Source organism: Cloeon dipterum, chromosome 4 (genome assembly GCF_949628265.1).
Source record: "Cloeon dipterum chromosome 4, ieCloDipt1.1, whole genome shotgun sequence".
In the NCBI taxonomy this organism is placed as follows: domain Eukaryota; kingdom Metazoa; phylum Arthropoda; class Insecta; order Ephemeroptera; family Baetidae; genus Cloeon; species Cloeon dipterum.
Genome location: NC_088789.1, coordinates 30597847 through 30619486, shown reverse-complemented (window position 1 = coordinate 30619486; position 21640 = coordinate 30597847). Strand labels below are relative to the sequence as shown.

General features: G+C 40.7%; 2 protein-coding genes across 2 annotated transcripts; one reads left to right on the top strand and one right to left on the bottom strand.

The window, feature by feature from the left end:
- Nucleotides 1-709: 709 nt before the first annotated feature.
- LOC135942894 (bromodomain-containing protein 4A-like) lies at nucleotides 710-2680 on the bottom strand. The gene is made up of 2 exons (XM_065489233.1): nucleotides 1856-2680; nucleotides 710-1152 (listed from the first exon to the last, which is right to left on the bottom strand). The coding sequence occupies exons 1-2, from the start codon at nucleotides 2675-2677 to the stop codon at nucleotides 880-882; spliced, it is 1095 nt and encodes a 364-aa protein (XP_065345305.1). The 5' UTR covers nucleotides 2678-2680; the 3' UTR covers nucleotides 710-879.
- A 15081-nt stretch (nucleotides 2681-17761) lies between these two features.
- Nucleotides 17762-19671, top strand: LOC135943760 (putative ankyrin repeat protein RF_0381). The gene is made up of 4 exons (XM_065490423.1): nucleotides 17762-17813; nucleotides 18128-18425; nucleotides 18654-18811; nucleotides 18905-19671. The coding sequence occupies exons 1-4, from the start codon at nucleotides 17762-17764 to the stop codon at nucleotides 19669-19671; spliced, it is 1275 nt and encodes a 424-aa protein (XP_065346495.1).
- The last annotated feature ends 1969 nt before the right edge of the window (nucleotides 19672-21640 follow it).

Below are 21640 nucleotides of genomic sequence, written 5' to 3'. Positions count from 1 at the left end.
TGGGTCAGAAGGCCGCTGGGCTCTGTTCCTGGGCTAGTTCGGTGTCCATACTGTCCATCGGTGGCTTGCTCTCCTTTAAGTCTGTTGGAGCCGAAAAGCTGAGCGCCGCGCACGCAGGAAGGTGGCTCATTTACCTCGGTGGCGGCTCCAGGATCTATTTTCGGCAGTACCCCGCAGTAATACTCCTTAATTTCAAGTTTTCGCGCCAAAATTTGAGGTTGTGGGTGGATGAGTCTTTGAAGTGGTCGACGATGAATTAATCATCGCCAAATGTTTTTGACTATCGATATAAATCGATAAATATCGTCAGAAAAATATCGATATTAAAAATCGATTTTTAATTGGCCATGACTACGATGAATTTAGACTTTTCGGTATATGCGACGGAAGGGAACTGCCCAACAATTACTTCGATAAATTGCAAATTCATAAAATATTGAAGGCCTGTAAAAGAATTTCGGCATAATGTGTACTGCATTTAGTGTCAGAGAAAAAGTGGAGGAATTTTGAGTCCAGCTGGAAGAAATCAAGCCGTCGATTAGGTGTGATAATCATTCAGGTAGATATGAATCAAAATCATGTAAATTTTGGTTTCAATATTTTTAAGTTTTTTTAATTTTGTGTACCATTGGCATACATTAAATATTACAAAGAATTGCGTGCCAGCCGCCGTGAATTTGGCCATACTGCGTAAAGCACTGGTCAAAAAAATAAAAAATAAATATATAAAAAGTAGAGGAGGTTCACAAGTCAACAATTTAATCCTGGATCGCAGCAACTCAATTTAAATTATTTTAAAGGCAAAATACTGCTTCAAGGTCCGAAAAAGGAGCATTCATATCACTCAAATAATCCTAACTTTAGCATTTCTGTAATTTTTCAATATTTTTGCAACAAAAATCTGGGATTTACGTTTTTCATTAAGCAAAATTCGCTACATTCACAGCTAGATTCATGTGGAAGTCGGTGGTCGCTGCAATTTCCAACCTTGTCATATGCAACAAACTGAGTGTAATATTTTATGTCGTATTTTTTCTCGAATGCAGCAATCAGAGAAGAAACATCCAGAACACTAATCCCAGCCGTCGACTCTTCTATCGGTATAAGTCTCCATGCGATGTTATTTAACGTCTCTCCTCTGTATACATCCTCCTAAAACACGAAAAATACAAATAAGCAAAGCTTCCAAGCACTCTACAGGTCAAAATTCACTCTTAGTTAAATCAAAAATGAATAAATAATTTTTTATCCTGATCTACCTTAATAAAGACCATCTAAGACGAAGATCTTGAGCACACCAATCGATTTTTGAGGGTTGAATTAGGCAGAGTGGATGTTTTTTCCGACTAAAAAGTCAAGCGCGACGTGTGAACGTTTTTCCCGCCAAAACAGTATGAATGTAAGAAGTGCGCCTCCGTGAGAGCTAGCTGGATCTGACAAAGAAGTCATTCGTACAAGGGGTCTCTCTGCAAGTGCTCAAACCAGCTCTGACACACGCGCACTTCTTACATTCATATTCTGTTTTGGCGGGAAAAACGTTCACACGTCGCGCTCGGCTTTTTGGTCGGAAAAAACATCTACTCTGCCTAATTCAACCCTCAAGAATCGGTTGGTTTGCTCAGAAACTTCGCCAAAGATGGTCTCTGATAATTTTCTAGGTTTATAGTTAAAATAGCTTAGAAAATTGGCTCAAAAGAATAAAGGGATGAAAATAAATCTTGATATATTTCTCAGTGGATAAATTTTCTGGCTTGCTTTGTTTAAAGACAATCAGGATGTCAAATCAAATTAAACTTCTGGTCTCTATCAATACAATTAAGGTCAAAAAATTTCAGAGAATCAGGAGTAAACCTACCGCTGTGTAGATTATCGGTCTTGCCACGTAATTTTGCGACTGACGAGGCCTTCTCTTCTCTCTTGGCTCTTTTCTCGGGTCAACTGGTGGTGGATCCATTGATGAACTGCTTGCTGAATCTTTTGGAGCGAACTGCTTGCTCTTTGGAATAGGAATGACTGCTTCTTCGTGTTGCTTGTGATCAGGCAGGGACGCAGGAGCCTTTTCTTGAGTATTATCGGCTTGCTTTGGTATTGGAACTGCATCGCTTGAAGAAGAAGGCTGCCGCACAGTGGGTTGCACGCGTACAAGAGGCTTTGGTGACATTATGTTCCGGGGGTTTTTGATCTCAAGGCACTTTCTTTTGGGAGGAGTCAACAAAATATCCACTTCCTCATCAGAACTGGAAGAAGATGACGAAGAAGAGCTGGAGGAAGAGGACGAAGACGATTCGGACAGAGATCTTTTTCTCATTTCACTGGGTAAGTCGACTGTGTTAATGAATCCAAAGGAGATTGTATTCTTTGGTTGTCCTGGAGCAGCAGTATTGGTTGGTTTCGTAATCTTCCTCTTGATGTTTGTAGGTTGAGGCGCCACGCTGACAGAAGAAGTGGCATTGTCATCTGCTTCTTTATTTGAAAAGAATATTGTGACTTTTGGAGGCAAGAAACTCATTTTGTGTTCAAAGGATTTTTTGAGCTTTGCAGCCATTTTTCCAACGGGTGAAATCGCTCCGTTGTAATCAATACAATTTTCAATCACCAAATTCATGTCGTCAATAAACTGTTTGACGTTTAAGTAATATTTGTCATTGAGTCGTTGTTTAATGGTGCCTAAATCCATCGGTTTCTTGATGAATTCAAAATAGTCCTGAAACAAACAAAATAACAACATGGCTATTAAAATTAAATCCAGACAATATAACGTTAAAATTATTTTACTTTAATGTTTTTAAAGACTTACTGGAATTTCGAGGAGAACCGGATCAACAGGAACAAGGAAAGGCCCTGCACACTGCAGTCTGCAAATCCCATTTAGAGTTTTTTTCAAGAATTCAAGCTGATTCTGGCCCATTTCCAATTTTTGGCCTTGCCGTGGTCCGCAAGAATCCTGACCTCTAGAAGAAAATTGGCTGCTTCCTTCCATTTTCTGAACAAAACGAAAAAAATGATAAATATAAGCGGTAATTTAACAACATGTTTTCACTACGTGTTGTTGATCATAAGTCAGTATTTTTAAAACGTTTTATCTACATATGTCGAAATGACGATTGTGAGAAATAAAACTACCGAGAAATTCACGTTCAGATTTACTCAAGCTCCTCCGTTTGACACCATAATTTAGGTGCGAAACAAATTAGCCGCCAACGAAAACTGCACTATTTGAGCAATTCGGAGTTCTAATACTGACTACCCAATGTCAGAGATGGCAAAAAGTAGAGTCCTTGTATTAGAGAGTTGTGCAGAAGAGGTATACGAACGCGCTTACGCCTCGCGCATCTCGGCCGTCCTATCTTCCCCGTGTTAAAATGAGTTTGCGCCGGTGGCTCTGTGGCAGGATTATCGGATGCCGCCCACCGCGAAATTGGTGTCAAACGAAAGAGCACGAGTTAAACCACGTTTAAAGTCGGAACCAGACTTGCAAACCAAATGGTGTTCGAGAAATCTACTTCGCAAAAACGCTATTTTGGCTGCACGCTCCAGGCGCTCCAGCTGCGAGAGCTGCCCTCCAGCGCCACGACGGTGCCGCCGGCGAACGGAAGTAATGACGTTCCTACTACCACCAGACACCGGCGCGACGATTTCGCGCGATCTCATTGGTCGGCTCTCACAGCTTTCACTACCTTAAACTACTAAAGTGGGAGGCAGCCGACCAATGAGATCGCGCGAAATCGTCGCGCCGGTGTCTGGTGGTAGTGGGAACGTCATTACTTCCGTTCGCCAGCGGCACCGTCGTGGCGCTGGAGGGCAGCTCTCGCAGCTGGAGCGTGCAGCCAAAATAGCGTTTTTGCGAAGCAGATTTCTCGAACACCAATTGGTTTGCAAGCCTGGTTCCGACTTTAAACGTAGTTTAACTCGTGCTCTTTCGTTTGACACCAATTTCGCGGTGGGCGGCATCCAATAATCCTGCCACAGAGCCACCGGCGCCAACTCATTTTAACACGGGGAGATAGGACGGCCGAGATGCGCGAGGCGTAAGCGCGTTCGTATACCTCTTATGCACAACTCTCTAATACAAGGACTGTAGCAAAAAGTGGTTAATTTAGTGACTCGAAATGCTCAAATTGCTCAACGGGCTGGGAGGCGCAGCGGCGCCGACTCGCTACTTGCTGCTTTGCACCTTTCCAGCATGCGTGATTTGGCTTCACGGGACGAATGTCTAGCGTTTCAATGCAGTTCTCGGTGCGGAGGCAAGTGGCCCTTGAGTGGGCGGGGTCCCTGTGCGGCCTCTGGTGCGCCTATTCAATCCGTTCGCGGTGGTTTTGGGACCCGGAATGAAGCATTCGTGCTAGTGCATTGCGCGCCCCTTATTCCCGCTCCGAGGACGGATAAAAAGAGCAAAAAAAAATATCTAGTAGTAAGAATACATTTAGAAATATGTGCACTCACTCTCTAGATAAGAAAATATTTGGAATGAAAATTACGAAATGGCTCGCATGAGTAATTACGTAAGTTACATTAACCAATGTTATTTTTCAACATGGCTCATTTATTGTTAAGAAATTTCTTAATATATTTTACTGGAAATTAAAAATTTGTTGACTGCTGTACGATATTTAATACATAAAATATCTCTATCCAACACCGACATATCAACAACTATTACAATGACATTTTGTAAAATAAAAGTATTTGCTTAAAATATCTTTGGTTCGCATCAAATATATTTAAAATGTGATAATAACATGACAATCGAGTCAGCTCCTAGTTAATTAAATTCTGAAAATTTTACTTTTGGCACGATTACCGCGAGTCACACTTGCCAGTCACTCGCTTCAACTGTGACACAGAGACGAGCTTGCAACGCTGCATGCTCCGAGGGTGTTTAGCCCCCGTGCACATATTTAGTCGGCAATTTTGTGCAATTTCACCCTGCGCGCAGAGGAAACTACAACAAAAATTGATTCGAGCACAGCTGTGTGCCGCCGCCTAATTAAATTTAGTACTGGGAGTCACGTCAGTCAGTCACAGCGGGCGACCTTATCTCTCGCTCCGAAAATACGTATTACGGAAAACAAGCCACTGACCCAGCGCCTTATTAAAATAATAAAGAAGGAAAAAAACTAAGGAAAATTGTTGTCGCTGTGAGATTATGCCGGCAACTTCTTTCTATGCGGTCGTGCGATTAATAAATAAGGAGGCAAGTGGCCCTTGAGTGGGCTGGGTCCCTGTGCGGCCTGGTGCGCCCATGTTATCCGTTCGTGGTGTTATTGGGACCCAGGTTTCAGCATTCATGCTAGTGCGCAGTGCGCGCCCTTCCCGGTCCTCGGACAGGGATAAAAAGAGCAAAAAAAAGCATAATTCAGAACTCATTTACGGCTCTCTCACGTGTGTACTTGCGCACGACGGCTATTAATAAAAGTTGACGCCGCGCGGTTTCGTGCCCGCTCATTTCGCGCGCTCCAAATATATGTATTAAAACGCGTCAATCAAAAACAGGCGTATTGAATTTTAAACGAAAAATCCCGGCGCTGAATCAGAGAAAAAGGGATAGACGAGAGATAGCTAATGGAATTAAAATTCCCTCCGCGAGAGAGCCAGGTTCGGCTTCGGCAACCTAGGCGAACGGGGATATTTGATCATCTTAATTGCGCCACCACACCAAGCCGGATAATGAAAATTCATGAGACGCTGCATGAATCTGCTGGCGAGTGTGACGTCAAATACATATCGTAATAGGGCTGTGAATTTTAAACGATTGACTGCATATATTTTTCCAACCTTCAAATCATAGCGGGACTATCAAATTAACACGAATCTTACATTTTAATGTTGTTTCTACCATGCTTAAAATCATCTAAAATCGTGTAAAACACACTATTTCGAGGTAAAGAATCTTGTAGTGATATACTATAAACAACAGTGTTTTTTTTTGCAATTCTGATGGTTAAAACCAAAGTGACAAAATATTTGCAAAAAATAAATCTTTCAAATTTTCGCCAACCTTTCAATCGCGTAATCTCGGGTTGTAATTATCAGAATTGCAAAAACTGTACACCGTTCGACTCGTCGAAACTTCGTCTAGCTAGCCAATGGAGTTTGGGGTAGATTTTTCAATTTAACAGCGTTTTGAACAGTGAATAAGTGCGCTGACAGAGCTATAACCGACGCAATTTTTCTCGTTACTTTAATTCATGGACTGGAAAAGGGTTGAGGGTTGATCACACTCAAAGCATATCGGCTATCTAGCGAAGGTCAAGACGAGTTGAATGGTATGCAGTTTTTGGAATTCTGACAATTAGAACCCTTGATTGGAAGATTTAAAATCAAGATACATTAAAATTCAATTTTCTCTGCTTGTTACGCTTTTAGACACAATTTTATGTAAAAAAATTTAACGCACCACTGAAAATCTCGTTTAATTTGAAAGAAAATCATATGCATGACACGTGGGTTCACTGATCAAATTCCGCCGTGAATCACGAATAAAAAAGAAAATTAAAATCGCGCGCGATACGTTGGTTTTGCTCTCTGTGCGCGGCCCCAAATGAGAGCGGAATATCTTACAGTTTTCATTTTTGTTTCATTCGGTCCAGGAAGAGTGTAGCTTTAGAATGCTAATTTCCGGCTAGTTTCAAAAAACGCGCAAATCGAATTTTGCACCCTCGAAAAGGAGGCCGCGGAGTGATAGTACCTGATCAAGCTTTTTCGGTTTAATTTCTTTTCCTGTGCAAAGACGGTAAAATCAAGGATATGGCATTGGTTTTTCCCGTTTGCTCATTCCCCAACAGAAATATAATCAAAAGAATTTAATGAGGAGCGGGCCGAACAGTCAAAGCAGTGGATATGCAACAAGCGTAATGAAGTAGAAACTTTATTTTTCGATTTTTTTTAACGATTTTTCATTTGATTTTGAAATTATTTTAGCCAAAACAAAGAATTGAATAATAAGAACTTCAGTTGCCTTCAGCCCTAGTCCAACACAGAAAAAAAGTCGCTAAAAAATATGGGCCGCGACAGCCACAAACGCGGGCCGGTTGACAGTCAAGTCCTGGAAATATTGGGCTGTCCGGGCGGCCCACCGGGGGTTCGCCCGAATACCAGTCCGGGCCTGACATAAATTATAAAATTGTAGTTTAAGTCCAGGTCTTTGCTTTTTTCGACAAACTCATAAGGAACTTTTGTATCAAGAATTATGATTTTTATCTTGTGTAAAATCAGGAGTGTCAAAGCAATTAGAGGTATTTGAGCAATTCAGAAATCTAAAACTGGCTACCCAATGTCAGAGATGGCAAAAAGTGGTTACTTTAGTGACTCGAATTGCTCAAATTGCTCAACGGGCTTTGCACATTTCCAGCATGCGTGATTTGGCTTCACGGGACGAATGTCTAGCGTTTCAATGCAGTCCTCGGTGCGGAGGCAAGTGGCCCTTGAGTGGGCTGGGTCCCTGTGCGGCCTGGTGCGCCCATTCAATCCGTTCGCGGTGTTATTCGCACCAGAAGGGTTTCAGCATTCGTGCTAGTGCTTCCCGGTCCGAGGACAGGGATAAAAAGAGCAAAAAAAATATTCATTGCTTTAATTGTATGAGGGAGCGAAATAATGAGAAGAAATTAAATTGTATACCGACTTTGCTCTTCTTGTACAAGCCCGCGTCGATTAATCAAAAGTGCGGCCGGATTTTATTTTGCGCCAGATCGATCTGTGTTTTTCGGTTCTAATTGGCGTAAACGCTTTGGTCTTGAAAAAAGTATAGTTCAATTCTTAGTTTAGAAATTAATTGGTCCTGAACAATTTTCCGCTAAACTTATTATAAACCGAGATATTAATTAAAAACACCAATTTTACAATATTTAAAATATTAAATCAACTAAAAATACGACAGTTGTTTAACTAGTAAAAATATATTGCCTTCATTGATGTGGAAATTACCAATGTCAAAAGAAAATTTTGATCTAAATATTTCCATTTTTTATTTTTTATTTAAACTTCGAACGCAAGAATGCCAGTTCCTTCCTGATATTTTTACGGTTCAGATGTCGCCATTCCACTGCGTTTTACAAATATAAATAAATGTACACTCAATTATCATTTCATTTGATTGCTAACTTTTTAAAAACGATTCCCCTATTACAATACGGGAGGTGTGCAAGGATTTCTGGAATCAATTAGGTTTGAGGGTGGTTTCCGGAGGACCCCCGGAGGATTCGCCTGACGGGCCCGACGTGGGGCGCTTCCCTATCTTCCTGGGTAAAAAAATCGCCAAAAACTGTCGGATCGCCGGCAAACCCGGTTTGCCGACGCACGGGGGTACGCGATGAAGATTCAGATGGGCAAAACCGCCATTTTGCCCATAGGCGAATTAATGAAAAAATAAGAACGAAATTCCACTTTTTACAGCTATTTTGCGGCGACGGGGGTTGCAGGGGGAGGACGGGGGTGGCATTAGTTTTGATCCTATGCAGAATTTCGCGGCAAACACGGAGAATACCGGTTTTTGATCGTAGGACAAACAGGAGCAAAGTTATTCACTTTTAAAGTGGAAAAAACGCGAAATGGACATTCAAAAATTTCGGTTTTCGGGGCCTTGCCGGGGCCCCGTGGAACCGCGGACGGACTTTGAGGCACCAAAAAATTTGCCTTGGCAGCGCGCATCTGGGCATGTGCAGTTTTGCAAAATCCGAGCATTTTTAGAAAAACCGCGCGACTTTGAAGTTGCGAATTTTTGCCAAAATCGAAATGTCGCATTTTCAAACGCGATTTCCGCAAAAACCGAGGTTTTCCCAGATATGACACCTATGCCCAGTTGCTAGGCACTTACTGGGGAGCATTTTAAGCGATTTAAAAAAAACATTAGGGTTCTCAATTTTAGCAAAGCCGAACTAACCCCTATTTTACAACGGGTTTTTTCAACTTTGGAAAATCGTGTAAATTTTCCGGGACAAAAAATCGAGTAAAACTCTCGGTCGTTGCACGAGCAATTTATCTGCGAACATTTTGACTCCAAGCACGACCCAATCCTATGGATACTCTTGCCGCGGGCTCATTTTGAAAATTGAAAAACGTGGTTTTTGCAATTCCGCCACAAGCGCAGCACGCAAAAATGGAAAATTCGCCAATTTTTCCACGGATCGACCCGAATCGAGATCCTTGCAAATCCGCAGCATCGGCATTCATGCTGTCGGTGTGCAAAACAAATTTAAACTTTCTGCTGCCCATAGAAAAATTAAAATTGGGATTTTTCGATCTTTTTTGTGCTTTCTGCACACGAGCTAGCACACACAGTGACGGCTATGAATTCAACGGCTGGACCGATTTCGACCCGCGAGGTCTCGATCGATTCGTCTCGACCAGCCATGAAACCTGACCTACGCTGACGACCTTTTTCTCAGGTTTCTGAGTTCGGCATCGGCCCAAATTTTCGCGATTTTTCCAACGCCTTCGCCGCACTTAGCCCTGCAGACACGCGGTTTCGTTTGCTGCCGCCAAGATCGACGCACGCAACGCAAGCTCGGTTTCGCTCGGCCGGCAAAGAAGGTTTTTCTTGAGAATTTTAACGCGCAGACGGATTTTAACTCAAGAGGTCTCAAATGAAAGGTATCGCCGACCTTTTTGACCCTGCCGCTCGCCATTTCGTAGTCTCTCGACGTGATTCGCTGGAAATGATAAGGATAAACATTTTGCGAACGTTCTGCCCGCCCGCCCACCTCGATTGTCAGTCGCGACAGTCGCCCGCGGCGCGCGGACCGGTAGGCCCGCAGCGCCAAGCGTGGCACGCTTGTTTCAATTTAGAATACTTGTGTACGGCACAAATTTTCCCGCGCTTGATATTCGATTTTTGTGGATGAGAATCCAAGAGCGGTTCTTTCATGATTTTTCGCGCACCCCTAGCATCGCGCCAGTCAATGCATTATTGTCAAAGCACACAAAAGCGGTCGGATGGAAAGGTAAAGTTTGACCTGCGAGCGACTATTTTAATTGTGAAGCACCGCGTCCCCTTTTGATGCACAGCCTAAATACGTGCACGGGCTAAACACCCTCCGAGGGTGCTGTGTTGCAACTCGTCTCTGTGTCACAGTTGAAGCGAGCGACAGGCAACAACTGTGACTCGCGGCAATCAAAGTAAAATTTTCAGAATATAATTAACTAAGAGCAGACTCGTTTGTAGATTGTCATGTTATTATCATGATATCAACAAACATTTTAAAGAGGAATGATAGTGAATTTCCCCGCAAAATCCTTTAACAAACATACAGATTGGGTCCTAAAAATTATTTACAGTTAAAAAATACATAGGCAGCACTGTAAATTTTCGAGAAAATCGGCCTGAAACTTTGCATTGTTTTAAATGGAGAATTTTCAACGGAATTGTGTAATCGCCATTTTCTCTGAAATTCCGCATTTCCCCAAAACAAGACTCTGGCTGTCCGATAGACCTCGATGAGAGGATTCCAAATCATGTGAGAAAACATAGTGCAGCGCTGTAAATTTCGGAGAAAATTGGCAAAAACAATCTGATTGGTCAGCGTCCAGCGGTGCTGGCCAACAGAGGGGGCGTTTCACGCCGTCGCTTCTGGTTGCATTACAGAAGGTAGCCGGCGCGCAACTCAATTATCATTTTAATTACGTTTTCATTATCAGAAAAATTAGAAATTTTCGCACATGGAAACCAATAAATCGACCTTGAAAATCAATAAAAAAAATTATTTATATTATACGCAGTCTCTGATAGCCACAAGGGTCCGAGTTTGCCTCTGAAAATCATTTTAATTATTAAAATGAAAAAATATTTTTTCTGAGATGATTCTGGAAAAAATTAACTTAATTCTGGCTATTTTATTTTTCCCAAAAAAATTTCAATGTTCTTTAGCGGCCAGCTGAAATTTTCAGACGGTTTTTTTAATTTTAATGAAGCCAAACAGAGACCCCTTTAGAAAATCTGCAATTTTTGAAAAAAAAAAAACTTTCTTTCAAGACTTAAAAGCACTATTTTTTCTTTTCTCACTATTAAATTTTCATAAATTTTCTCATCCCGGTAGCAATTAATTTCCCATGATAAAGAAAGAGAGCGTAACCGGTAAAATTCAAAAAATTGGATTTTGGGGCAATTTTGGTCAAAAGTACAGGTCAAAATATATATATATATATATATATATATATATATATATATATATATATATATATATATATTATATCTTTAAATATATATTGTATCTTCAAATATATTCGATGCGAATTAAGCAGTAAATCAAAGATATATATTGTAAGCAAATACTTTTATTTAAAGTAGCATTATAGTTATGCCACAACCACCCTCGAAAGACCCTCCCAAAGGACGAAACCCTGATGCCACACTCCTTCCCTTCCCACCATTTTAACTTAAGGCACGATTGCCGCGGGTCACAATTGCCTGAACTAGAGTTTTTTTTTACTGTACGACCCATAGAAGCTGGGTTATTAATTTTTAAAGTTAAGACACACGTGATTTGGACATAAATTGTTTTTATTGCGACTCGCGAGGCCCTGCAGGCCGCCACTTAATTGTCATTTTATTGCCAAACACGAGCCGACCGAAGAATTACTTTGAAAAGCGGATGATATTTTTATTTTCCCATTAATTAATTTGGGGATTGATTAATTGGGTAATATTTTAAATCTCGGCCACAATTCATGCCCTATCCTTATGTCGATTTTATTTTTAATAGACGTATTCTTCCCTCTCGGCATCAAAGACCAGTAACAATGGAAACATCGGTGCTGCCCTACCTCCTTTTACTAGTTGCCTTGGGCCTTGGGCCGCAAAGCGCGTGCTTTGGAGGTGACGAAATAAGTTTAACAAAGAGACGGCTCCACAAAAATCGCAAAAAACGTGCTAGGTCTAAAATGAACTAATTAAACAATTTGGTAAAACGTTCAAAATACTTGCGTCATCTAATGGCTAGTTCAGATGGATAGGTGGCCCATTTTTTTAAATTTCGACTTTTTTGAAAATTCAGCAGAAATATTTTTGTTAAAATTCGAAAAATGGTTCGATTTTGGACAACGGGACATGCACCGACGCGCCTTACAAAGGGGAATCGATTGGTACCCAAATCAGCGCTGTCCGGAAAATGGGATCGGGTGTCACTTGGTGTCAAACGATAGCTCGATAAATTGTCTACAAAATGGCCGAGAGACATTTTCGATTTCGTTTCCCGATTTTGAGATTCGACGGCCGAAAGGCGCGGCATGTCGAAAAAATCACGAAAATTTGGACTTTTTTGGGCAAAAATCGCGCCGCGAACTCAAAAATGGTCAAATTTTGAAAAACTCGACGTCAGCAGACCGGCGGCGTCGAGGCCGAATTTTTGACGTGCGAAACTCCGCGATCGGGCCCAAAAAACCCCATTTTTTAATGTCACGGGGGGCGAAGTTACGGCTTTAAAAATTCATAATTCCGGTCTCGTTCGTGCTAGATGACGTAACCGGTGTTTACTAAACTCGCCGCAAAGTTTCGCGTCGGATTCGCCCATTTTGCGGCACCCTGCACCCCCTGCAACCCCGCCAGCCGATAAACCGAGTTTGGCGCCCCGATCGGCACCATTTTAGCGATTTTTTTACCCGCGAGCATAAGGCCCCGCTACTCGCGCCCCGTATTCTCTAGTATCAAAAAACCCAGAAAATATACTACTTTGTCTCGTGAAAAATTAAATAAATTGTAAACAAGATAATTACAAATAATTGCCTAACGACGTGATTTCAGAGCTGATATTAAAAACGAAAATATTTCGGCGCTAGATGTTCCTGCTCGAGTTTTTTGATGCTGACTGTACAAGTTTTGATAGAACTGTCAGACGTGGCACAGGCGGCCCCCCTTTGCTCACAAAACAAACAAACAAAAATGTGAAACGTGCAGGAAATGACAGCTGCATGCCACGCTTCCGGTCATAAATGTCGATAAACAACCAAAATAAATTATAACACTTCCCTTGCAGTTCATTGTGTTCAAAATTCAATAGATAAAACTATTTTTTTTGTTTTTGGCTATTTTAAAGTTAAATATTTTCCAAATTGTTTGATATTTTAGAGATATTCTAATTTTTACGCTCTAATTTGGAGGGAAATATTTGCTTGAAAGGGGATAAAACCTTCTTAATGTTAGCAAAATGTTACTTTAATTCAATGAACAAAAAAATGTTTTGTCGGTACCATGTGCACCTCATTCTTTTAAAAAATTACACTTTAAAGACGACGCACTCGCTCAGAGGCCCACTTCCACCTTTTTTTTGGCCTTTTTTATCCCTGTCCGAGGACCGGAGGACCGGGAAGGGCGCGCACTGCACTAGCACGAATGCTGAAACCCGGGTGCCAATAACACCGCGAACGAATTGAATGGGCGCAGGAGACCGCACATTTCAGGGACGCAGCCCACTCAAGGGCCACTTGCCTCCGCACCCCGAGGACTGCATTGAAACGCTAGACATTTGTCCCGTGAAGACAAATCACGCATGCTGGAAAGGTGCAAAGCAGCCCGTTGAGCAATTTGAGCATTTCGAGTCACTAAACTAACCACTTTTTGCCATATCTGACATTGGGTAGCCAGTATTAGATCTCCGAACTGCTCAAATACCTCATTGCTTTGACACTCCTGAGAGTGCCTAAACAATGCGAGCCTTACTGAGCAAAAAAAAATTTGTAGTAGGAAAAAAGTAAAAATATTGATAATATCGCACGCCCCCCGCCCTTTGCTTTCTTTCTTGAATGGACAGAAATAGAGAAATAAGGAAGGAAAAATGATAATAATAAACAACACCTTTTTTGGAGATATTTTCCGATGTTAAAAAATATCAGTCAGCTCGGTCCAACACGCTCTGCTTGAACTGAAGATCTCGACTGACTGAGAGCAAAACAGATAATGCATTTATGTTATGAAACACATGTAACAAGCAACATGTGATTTATTGTGAAGACTATTGCGCAACGTCGTCGTTAAAATTCCACGCTCAATTCACTGTTTACAAATATTACGAAATGCGCGCCGCTCCCTTTGTTTGTCAATGGGGGCGGACGGTGGATTGTTGTGCCGATTGTGCAATACGTGCTTGCATCATTTCTCAAGAAAACAGGCCACTGAGTGCGCGCATATGCGACATAAATAACAAATAAAAACACGAAAGACAGAGCGGACGTTAGATAAAAAATACTTCACACATTAGAAGCTATAATAAATAATAATTATTTGTCTCACTTTCTATATTCTTGCTTTTTCACTGCAGCTCGGTCCAGCAAAGAGTATCGGCATTGATAGCTTCTATTAGCTTCCCGCTGTGTAGGTGTGACGAGTGTGCGAGGAGCGAGGAGCACAATGATGGACCAATGAAGTACGCATGCGCATGCGCCTCATACCAGCAGGGTAGTAGGCTCTAGAGTTTAACTATTTAATGGTATTCATGAAGATTAATTTAAAGACTTGCGTCTTAACTGCATGAATTCTGCTTTTCGCTATCATTTTGATGATATTTTTGTACTGTTAATTTTGGTTTAAAATAAAAAATCTGTTAAGTACTGAAGAATCCGAAGAATCGGTAGCGAGAGACGTGCCGTGCCGTGCTATTGCTAAAGCGCGTCGCATCGGCACGGCACGGCACAGCACGTGCCGTGCCGTGCCGATGCGATGCGCTTTCTTGGGCTGAAAATGCTGACCGGACAATAGATCTTTTTACACTCAGGTAGAGGAACCCTCACCGAGCACGATAAAAGAGGAAAAAGAATAAAGGCCGTGTGACCGTGGGAAGAAGGAATTCAAGGAATAGAAAACATAAAAGAGCATTTTTCCCTTCGCGTGCTGGACTTATTTATGAACAGCAACACATGAAAATAGGGAAAATAGTTTGTTTTTTAATATTCCCGATTAAGTTTGGTGTTTTTAATTGACCTACCATAACCGCACAAAAAAAATGTAATTTATCTCGATACACATCTGGGACCAGTTTTTTATTTACTTTTATAGAAAAACTAATAATAAAATGTAATTTTTTAATCCATTTTAGTTTGAAAGTAATATTAAAAATTAAAACAGAATCTAATAATTCTATCTTCGGACAAATATATCTTGAGCGAATTAATAATCCTTCTCCCTGATCAAATATTTGCCTTTCACGAGCACGATTTTTATTGTTTTCGTTCTTTTACCCGGAGTTTCACTCAGAGTTTGATCAACGCCTAAGATGCCTCAAGGTTTTCCTCTTCAAGGGCGTGGTGTGGTTTGTTGGATAAAGAAAACTGATTCTTATCAGGTAGGAATGAAGACGGAAGGGCCCAAAGAGACGATCTCTGCTCAGCTCAGTGCTTCCTCTAGAGTCCTCATGTATTGAGAGTCGCGCGGATCAGCGGACCGCCGCGCATTTTCATTCGCCCTGCACTCTAATCCACGTCCGTGTCTATTCCCATGTTAAATTAATATTTTTCAAAAGCCACCCGCACCTAAACTGGTGTTAAACGAGGGCGCCTGAGTTGATCTAAATAACGTAAGTAAAATCCATGACTGTAGTCAATGAAAAAAAATAAAAGTTTGCGTCCGAAAATGCTTCTTTACGGACATCTGATAATGCCCAGCAAGAGCAGTGAAGCAGATGTCTCTACTTTCACCTGCAGAAGTTAAAGGATCTTTCTATTCTCGTCAGGAAAAAAGTACTTTTGCAACCCAAAGTTGCTGTTTTTATTTCCTGCTGTAATGGTTTCGTGCGCTTTTGTTTAACCCTAATTGAGATGTGCATAATGGCATCAGTAATTTTGTAACAGGGCCAAAAACGAAAAGTCTTTTAACATAGGAAAAGATTGAGGCGTGGATCTGCACAGGGCGAATGCGCGTGACTCTGAATCGACTCTTTGGACTTTGTAGCATAATAGCCTGATTGTGAGAAGCCAGCGGAGCGCTGGTTGTGCAGCTTTTGTCCTCAATCCTCATTGATCACTCTCGCCACCGCTGCAGTCGACTCAGGAGAATTCTCTCCTCTCTCCTGCTCACACTTTAGAGTCAGCAGTCAACCTGTGTGCCTCGAGCAGCTATCGCCTCTTCCCTTGTTACATCTATTCGCCTGTCGCGGCATCAATTATACTCGTAAGTCAATTTTTCTTCACAGTTTTTAATTTAATTCATCTGCTTCTCACTAACCATTATTGTTCCTGTTTAATATATAATTTCCGTCTCAATAATTAAAAAAACAAGCTCTTCGCGCTTATTGGTGGGGGTAGGTGTGTTGATTTTTAACGAAAAACTGTTGGTCGAAGTGAAAAAAACAAAGCTCAATATACTTTTGCTGCAATTTTCGTCAAATAGACCCGGAAGCGGCCCCGTCTGGCCCCTCTGCCCAAAAGTCCCCCGAAATGAGAGCAAAAAGTCATTTTTTCATTTATTTTAATTCCTTATAGCCCGGAGAGTAATTTTTCTTTTCATTTCGCTTCATTTGGCACCGAAAAACGTCGATGGGCTAGGTTTGGCATTGAAATTCACGTGTTTGACGATTTTATTTTGCATTGGAAGATAGGGAAGGGGCACAATCGCGGAGGTCCCTGTGGGCCTGCGGGCAAAAGGCTTGGCTTCCCAGTCTTGCCTCAGGTGGGGCCTCCAACCCTGTAAAGGCCAGAGCGTCCCGCCGTCGCCTGTTAGTATATTTGAAGAGGGAATTATTAAATCAAATTATTCAGCTACGCTTTAATTCCTTTTTCAAATCAGATTTGCACGGCTATGCAAATTAATTGCCAACTTTTAGTCCCATTTTATCCATAAAAATATCCATTTTACTATAAAAGTCAGAGGAAATTGATTTTTTAGCCCTCCCATCTTTTTTCTCTCTCTGCTGCTTGAAATATGAGCGTCTCAGGCACGGAATGGCCATTTTAAATTCTACTATCAGGCACTTTTTTAATATGCTCCTTATCAATTAAATACCATTGTTATTTTATTAAAAAAATAACATAGAAAAGTTAATCTTCCAAAGACAACTGGGCCCCTTCCATGTCTTTCAATTTTTTTAAAATAAGTCAGAAACGCTAATTTTGCAAATCAAAACTGCCCATCAACGCTTTTTGGTAAACAATGAAAGTAAATGGAAAAAAATCACCCTCTAGCTTGATCTTGAAAGAAAATGGAAACTCTGGGCAAAAAGATAGCAATGTGCAGTGTTTTAAGGTAAAACTAGAAAACGTTGCTTGCCGTAATCTGCCACAATGTCTATTTTTATTAATATAATTCGTACGCATTTGCATCATTGACCTTTCATCGGACAGGTCTTTTTTCCTAAATTTTTTTGATCAACCCTGATGATCTTATTCAGGGTACCCCACCCTGAGATCTTTTCAGGGGCCACTTTTCGCGGTTTTTCCGATACCACCACCATGCACTTTTACAACTCCGCTTACTTTTATCGTTAAAAACCAAACGACAAACGACCCACCCCCATGCGCAAGCGCATAAAGCTTGTAATTTGTTCATAATGGAGCAGCTAGGGTATGTGTCACTCAGATAAACATTTATATTCTGTTTTAGTAGTATATATATATATATATGTTCCTGTTTTTAAGTTACTGGTACGTTGAAAATCCCAATTTATAGTGGGTTGTTTTGAAAATAAATCGTAGGAGGGAAATCTCCCCAACAGTGCAATTTTTTGACATTGATTTTGGAACTTAAATAATTTAGACATGATAAATATTGAGTTTAAAACGTGTAATAATTGATAAATAATTTAATAATTTAATTCCATTTGTTCCCAGTTGACAAAACTACAAAATGAACAACATAAAAGTGGAAGTAGAAAGTCCAGAAAATGCCAGCACAAGCAGTGAGTATCGATTTTTATAGCCTTTATACTTCAAAGGCTTATCTTTGGTCAACATGGTCAGCCATCAATCATGGTTTGAAAAGCGGGTTTAAAATTTGATACCGCGGAAAAATGACCCAGGAGCCAGGAATACATTCATTTCCGGCCCTTTGTGACGTTATTGGCAGTAGTATGAAACTTAAAATAAAAAAATTATAAATTTGATTTTGATATCACATCCGGGATGAATTTGGCTTAAGCTTATCTCAGTGCATCCAAAACTTCGCGACTTTATCAAAGATTCATATATAGTTTAAATAAGTTAATTATTTCAGGAAAACGACAACTTGAGACAGAGCCACAAACTCCGCGAGAGAAGAAGAAACTGACGTTAGATGATCAGTACGAAAAGCTGATCAAGATCAAGCTGAAATTTGTCGAAAAGAACAAAGGTGAGATACCCGCTCTCCATTTCGCGGCAAGAGTGTCCGATGTTGACGTTTGTCGGCGCCTCGTGGAGCAGGGCGCCGACGTCAACGAAAAATGCGTCGTTCGAGGCGCCACTCCCCTGCACTATGCCGCCCTGAACGCTGCCAATGGCTATAGTCTGATCGAATTCTTCCTTGAAAAAGGGTGTAACTTTGATGAACAAGATGCTCATCATGATAAAGCTATCAATTATGCCCTCCGAGTTGAAAATTTCAAGCTTGCAATGCGAATGCATATGCTCTCTCAGAAACGCAATCCAGGAAAAGCAAGTATTTGTAATGTTCTACGTTTTTGCTTGATGCAAAATAGCTTGAACTTCGCGAAGTTCTTGTACAATAATAAGAGATGTGAGATATTGAGCGAACTCCCAAGTCATTTTGCCATGCTTGATACGGCTTGCCAGTTTGGAGATCTGGAGATGTGCAAGTGGCTGCTGGAAGAAGTCAAAATCGACGTCAACCAGTGTAAGGTGGCTGATTGGAAAGACAAAGTTCGTAGTGCAGCTGCCAGGAACCGCAAAAATGAAGCAAGTAAGATCCTTCCATACTTGTTCTCAAGGTTCCAATTCACCGCTGATCAACAAAAAAAAGCCTACTTGTCGGCTATTCTCTATAAATTACTAGAAGATGTGATCTTCTGTGCAAATGAATTGGAAGAGTTGTTCAAGAGAGTTGCTGTCATAAAGATCAAACTTGGAAGCAAAAATTTTTTGCAGTTATGTGTGTCACGCAACAGACTAGAAGCTGCGAAATTCGTGCACGAAAAGGACGGAGACCTCATCAATGAGATCAATGGGGACGGAACGACAACTCTCCATCTCGCAGCGCAGCTTGGAGACGTGGAAATTTGCCAGTGGCTGATTGACCAGGGCCAAGACATCAACGCCGTGAACAAACAAACCTTTGCCAACTTTCTCCACTACTCTGCTCAAAACAGATTGTATGGAGATTCGATCATTCAAGAATTTGGACATAATTTGCGCGGAATCGTGAACCAAATCGATGAAAACGTCTACACTCCACTCCATTACGCCATACTCAACGAAAGACAACACGAAAATGTGGCAGAGGCTTTGCTTGAACTTGGTGCTGATTTGAGCGTGAAAAGAAAAGGAAACAACTTCCTTCACTTCTGCATCGTTATGGGCAAGTTGGAATGTGCAAAATTCGTGCATGCCAAGGATAAAAATCAGATCAAGGAAAAGGGAGAAGGAGGAAAAACCACACTTCACCTTGCTGCTGACAACTTTAATGAAGAAATATGCGCATGGCTGGTAAGGGACGAGGGTGCCGATCCCCAAGAAATTACCGTCGGAGGAAAATCGGTGCTTGAATCTACTTCCAGTGAGGAGGCCAAGAAGTGCCTCCAATCGTTGATCACAACCAAGTAATAGAAATTATTTCAAGAATCAATTCAACGAATAAAATCGCACTGTTCTCATGATTCAAAATAATGATGTTCTCTGATTAACTGTCCTGGAATAAAAGATAAAAAATATTTGAAACTATTATTTTTAAATCAACACCAGTAAAATTGTTAAGTTAAACTTTTCTACTGAGCGCAGAATCGTATAGATTGGACGAATACGTGGCCCACCCGGAGGATAATTCGGAAATTTGAAAAATATTTACTTTCCTGCTGTGTACTTTTTTATATCTTTGATTTTTTAGAATCAACCTTTGATAAAAAATGGGTATTTTGCATAAAATTTAAAAAACGATAATTTTCTGAGCAGAGATGAGAGCAAAATTCCAATTCGTTCAATAAAATATATATTTCAACTAATTTATCGGGAAGATTATTATATATTTAACGTTTAAGAACCTTTTATTTGAAAATAGACTTTCTCCTTCAAGGATCATAGAGCTGCTGGACTGGAGAGAATGCGAGGTAAGGACGGTATAAGTCTAGGACTGGCAATATTACAGACGGGAAATATACAGCCCGCCTCCTCCAATGACGTCACTGACTGCCAACAAAACGGTGCGGTGGGAAAAGAGAAGAAAGAGAAGCTATAAGATTTACCTCTTAGAATTAATAAAAAATTAAATAAAACGAAATCAAAACAATTAATTTTGTCTTCAAAATTTTGTATTTCAGCACGTAAAATAAATAGCAGGATATAATGTTCACAGTTTCCTTAGAAAATAGTCTTTATGTTGTTGGATATAGGAGCAGCAGAGCGTCAGCTAAAGCTTCCTTGATCCTCTCCTTGAATCTGACTCGGTGACCTATTGAAATTAAATTTCGTAAATTTCCATATTCTACAATTATTTAGACTGAAAGAATGTTGTTCAGCGCCACGAAAAGATAATTATTCTCTTAACATGCGTGAAAAATTAGTGGTTTTTCGAGTATACTTGGAATCTCTCCTTATGGTTATTTAATTTAACAATATAGCGGTTGAAAAATCTTGTTGTTAGATTTCTTCAGCGGTTCAGTTAAATAAAAAATATTATAAATGATATTATAAATAGAAAATTTTCGTTTCTTTTATTTAAAAAGTTTCTTGTATATGTGAGCGGTAAAATAAATACGTTTCAATAGATAAGAATCATAGAATACGAAATTTGTTGAGAGTGTCAATGAGGCCGCCATCCACAAACCATTGAAATTCATCGAATTTAGTCCCTGGTCCAAAAAATGGCTCCACACCAGAAATTTCGTCGTTTGAGAATCTGCCAGACCTCATGCTTTCGGCAAGGATTACGTAGTTGCACATGTGATTGACCCGGAAATCGATGTCAGTGAGTTTCGGCAAGACTCTGGCTGCAGTTTTGATGAAATCAGCCATCGCCAGGAAAAATGGCTGCTTGACCTTAGTTATGGAGTTGCATTCCATTGTTACCACGAGTGTTTCGAGTTTGCGTAGGCCTTCCTTTCTGCTGATCAAATCGGTCAACTTCCTCATGTCATCATCATTTATGACTTGTCCAATCAAAGTCACCTTTTCCAGGTTCGGCGCCATCAAAATATCCGACACTGAGACAGATTTACTGAAAGAAAAAAAATGAATTTTTAGAGGTCAAATATGCTGTACAACAGAATAAACGTGGTGAAGTTTGGTCTAAGCCTAGCAGTAACGCCGATGAATAATCAGAAGAGTGAGGCATCAGCGCCAAAGCGACATCCAGCTCAAGCGACAAGGCTGTGGCCTGCATTGGCTGTCGTTTGGCGCTGCTGTCTCGGTATGATTATTGGTCACCGGTGTCATGTTTTACTTAAAAGGTAAAAGTACTATTTTCCGTTTCCAAGAATATTCGACTGTGTGATTCATCTGTCTGACCTAACTCAACCCTCAGGAATTGAGTGGCTTATTATGTTCAAAATTATTTACTACTTGAAAACTTACAGAATGA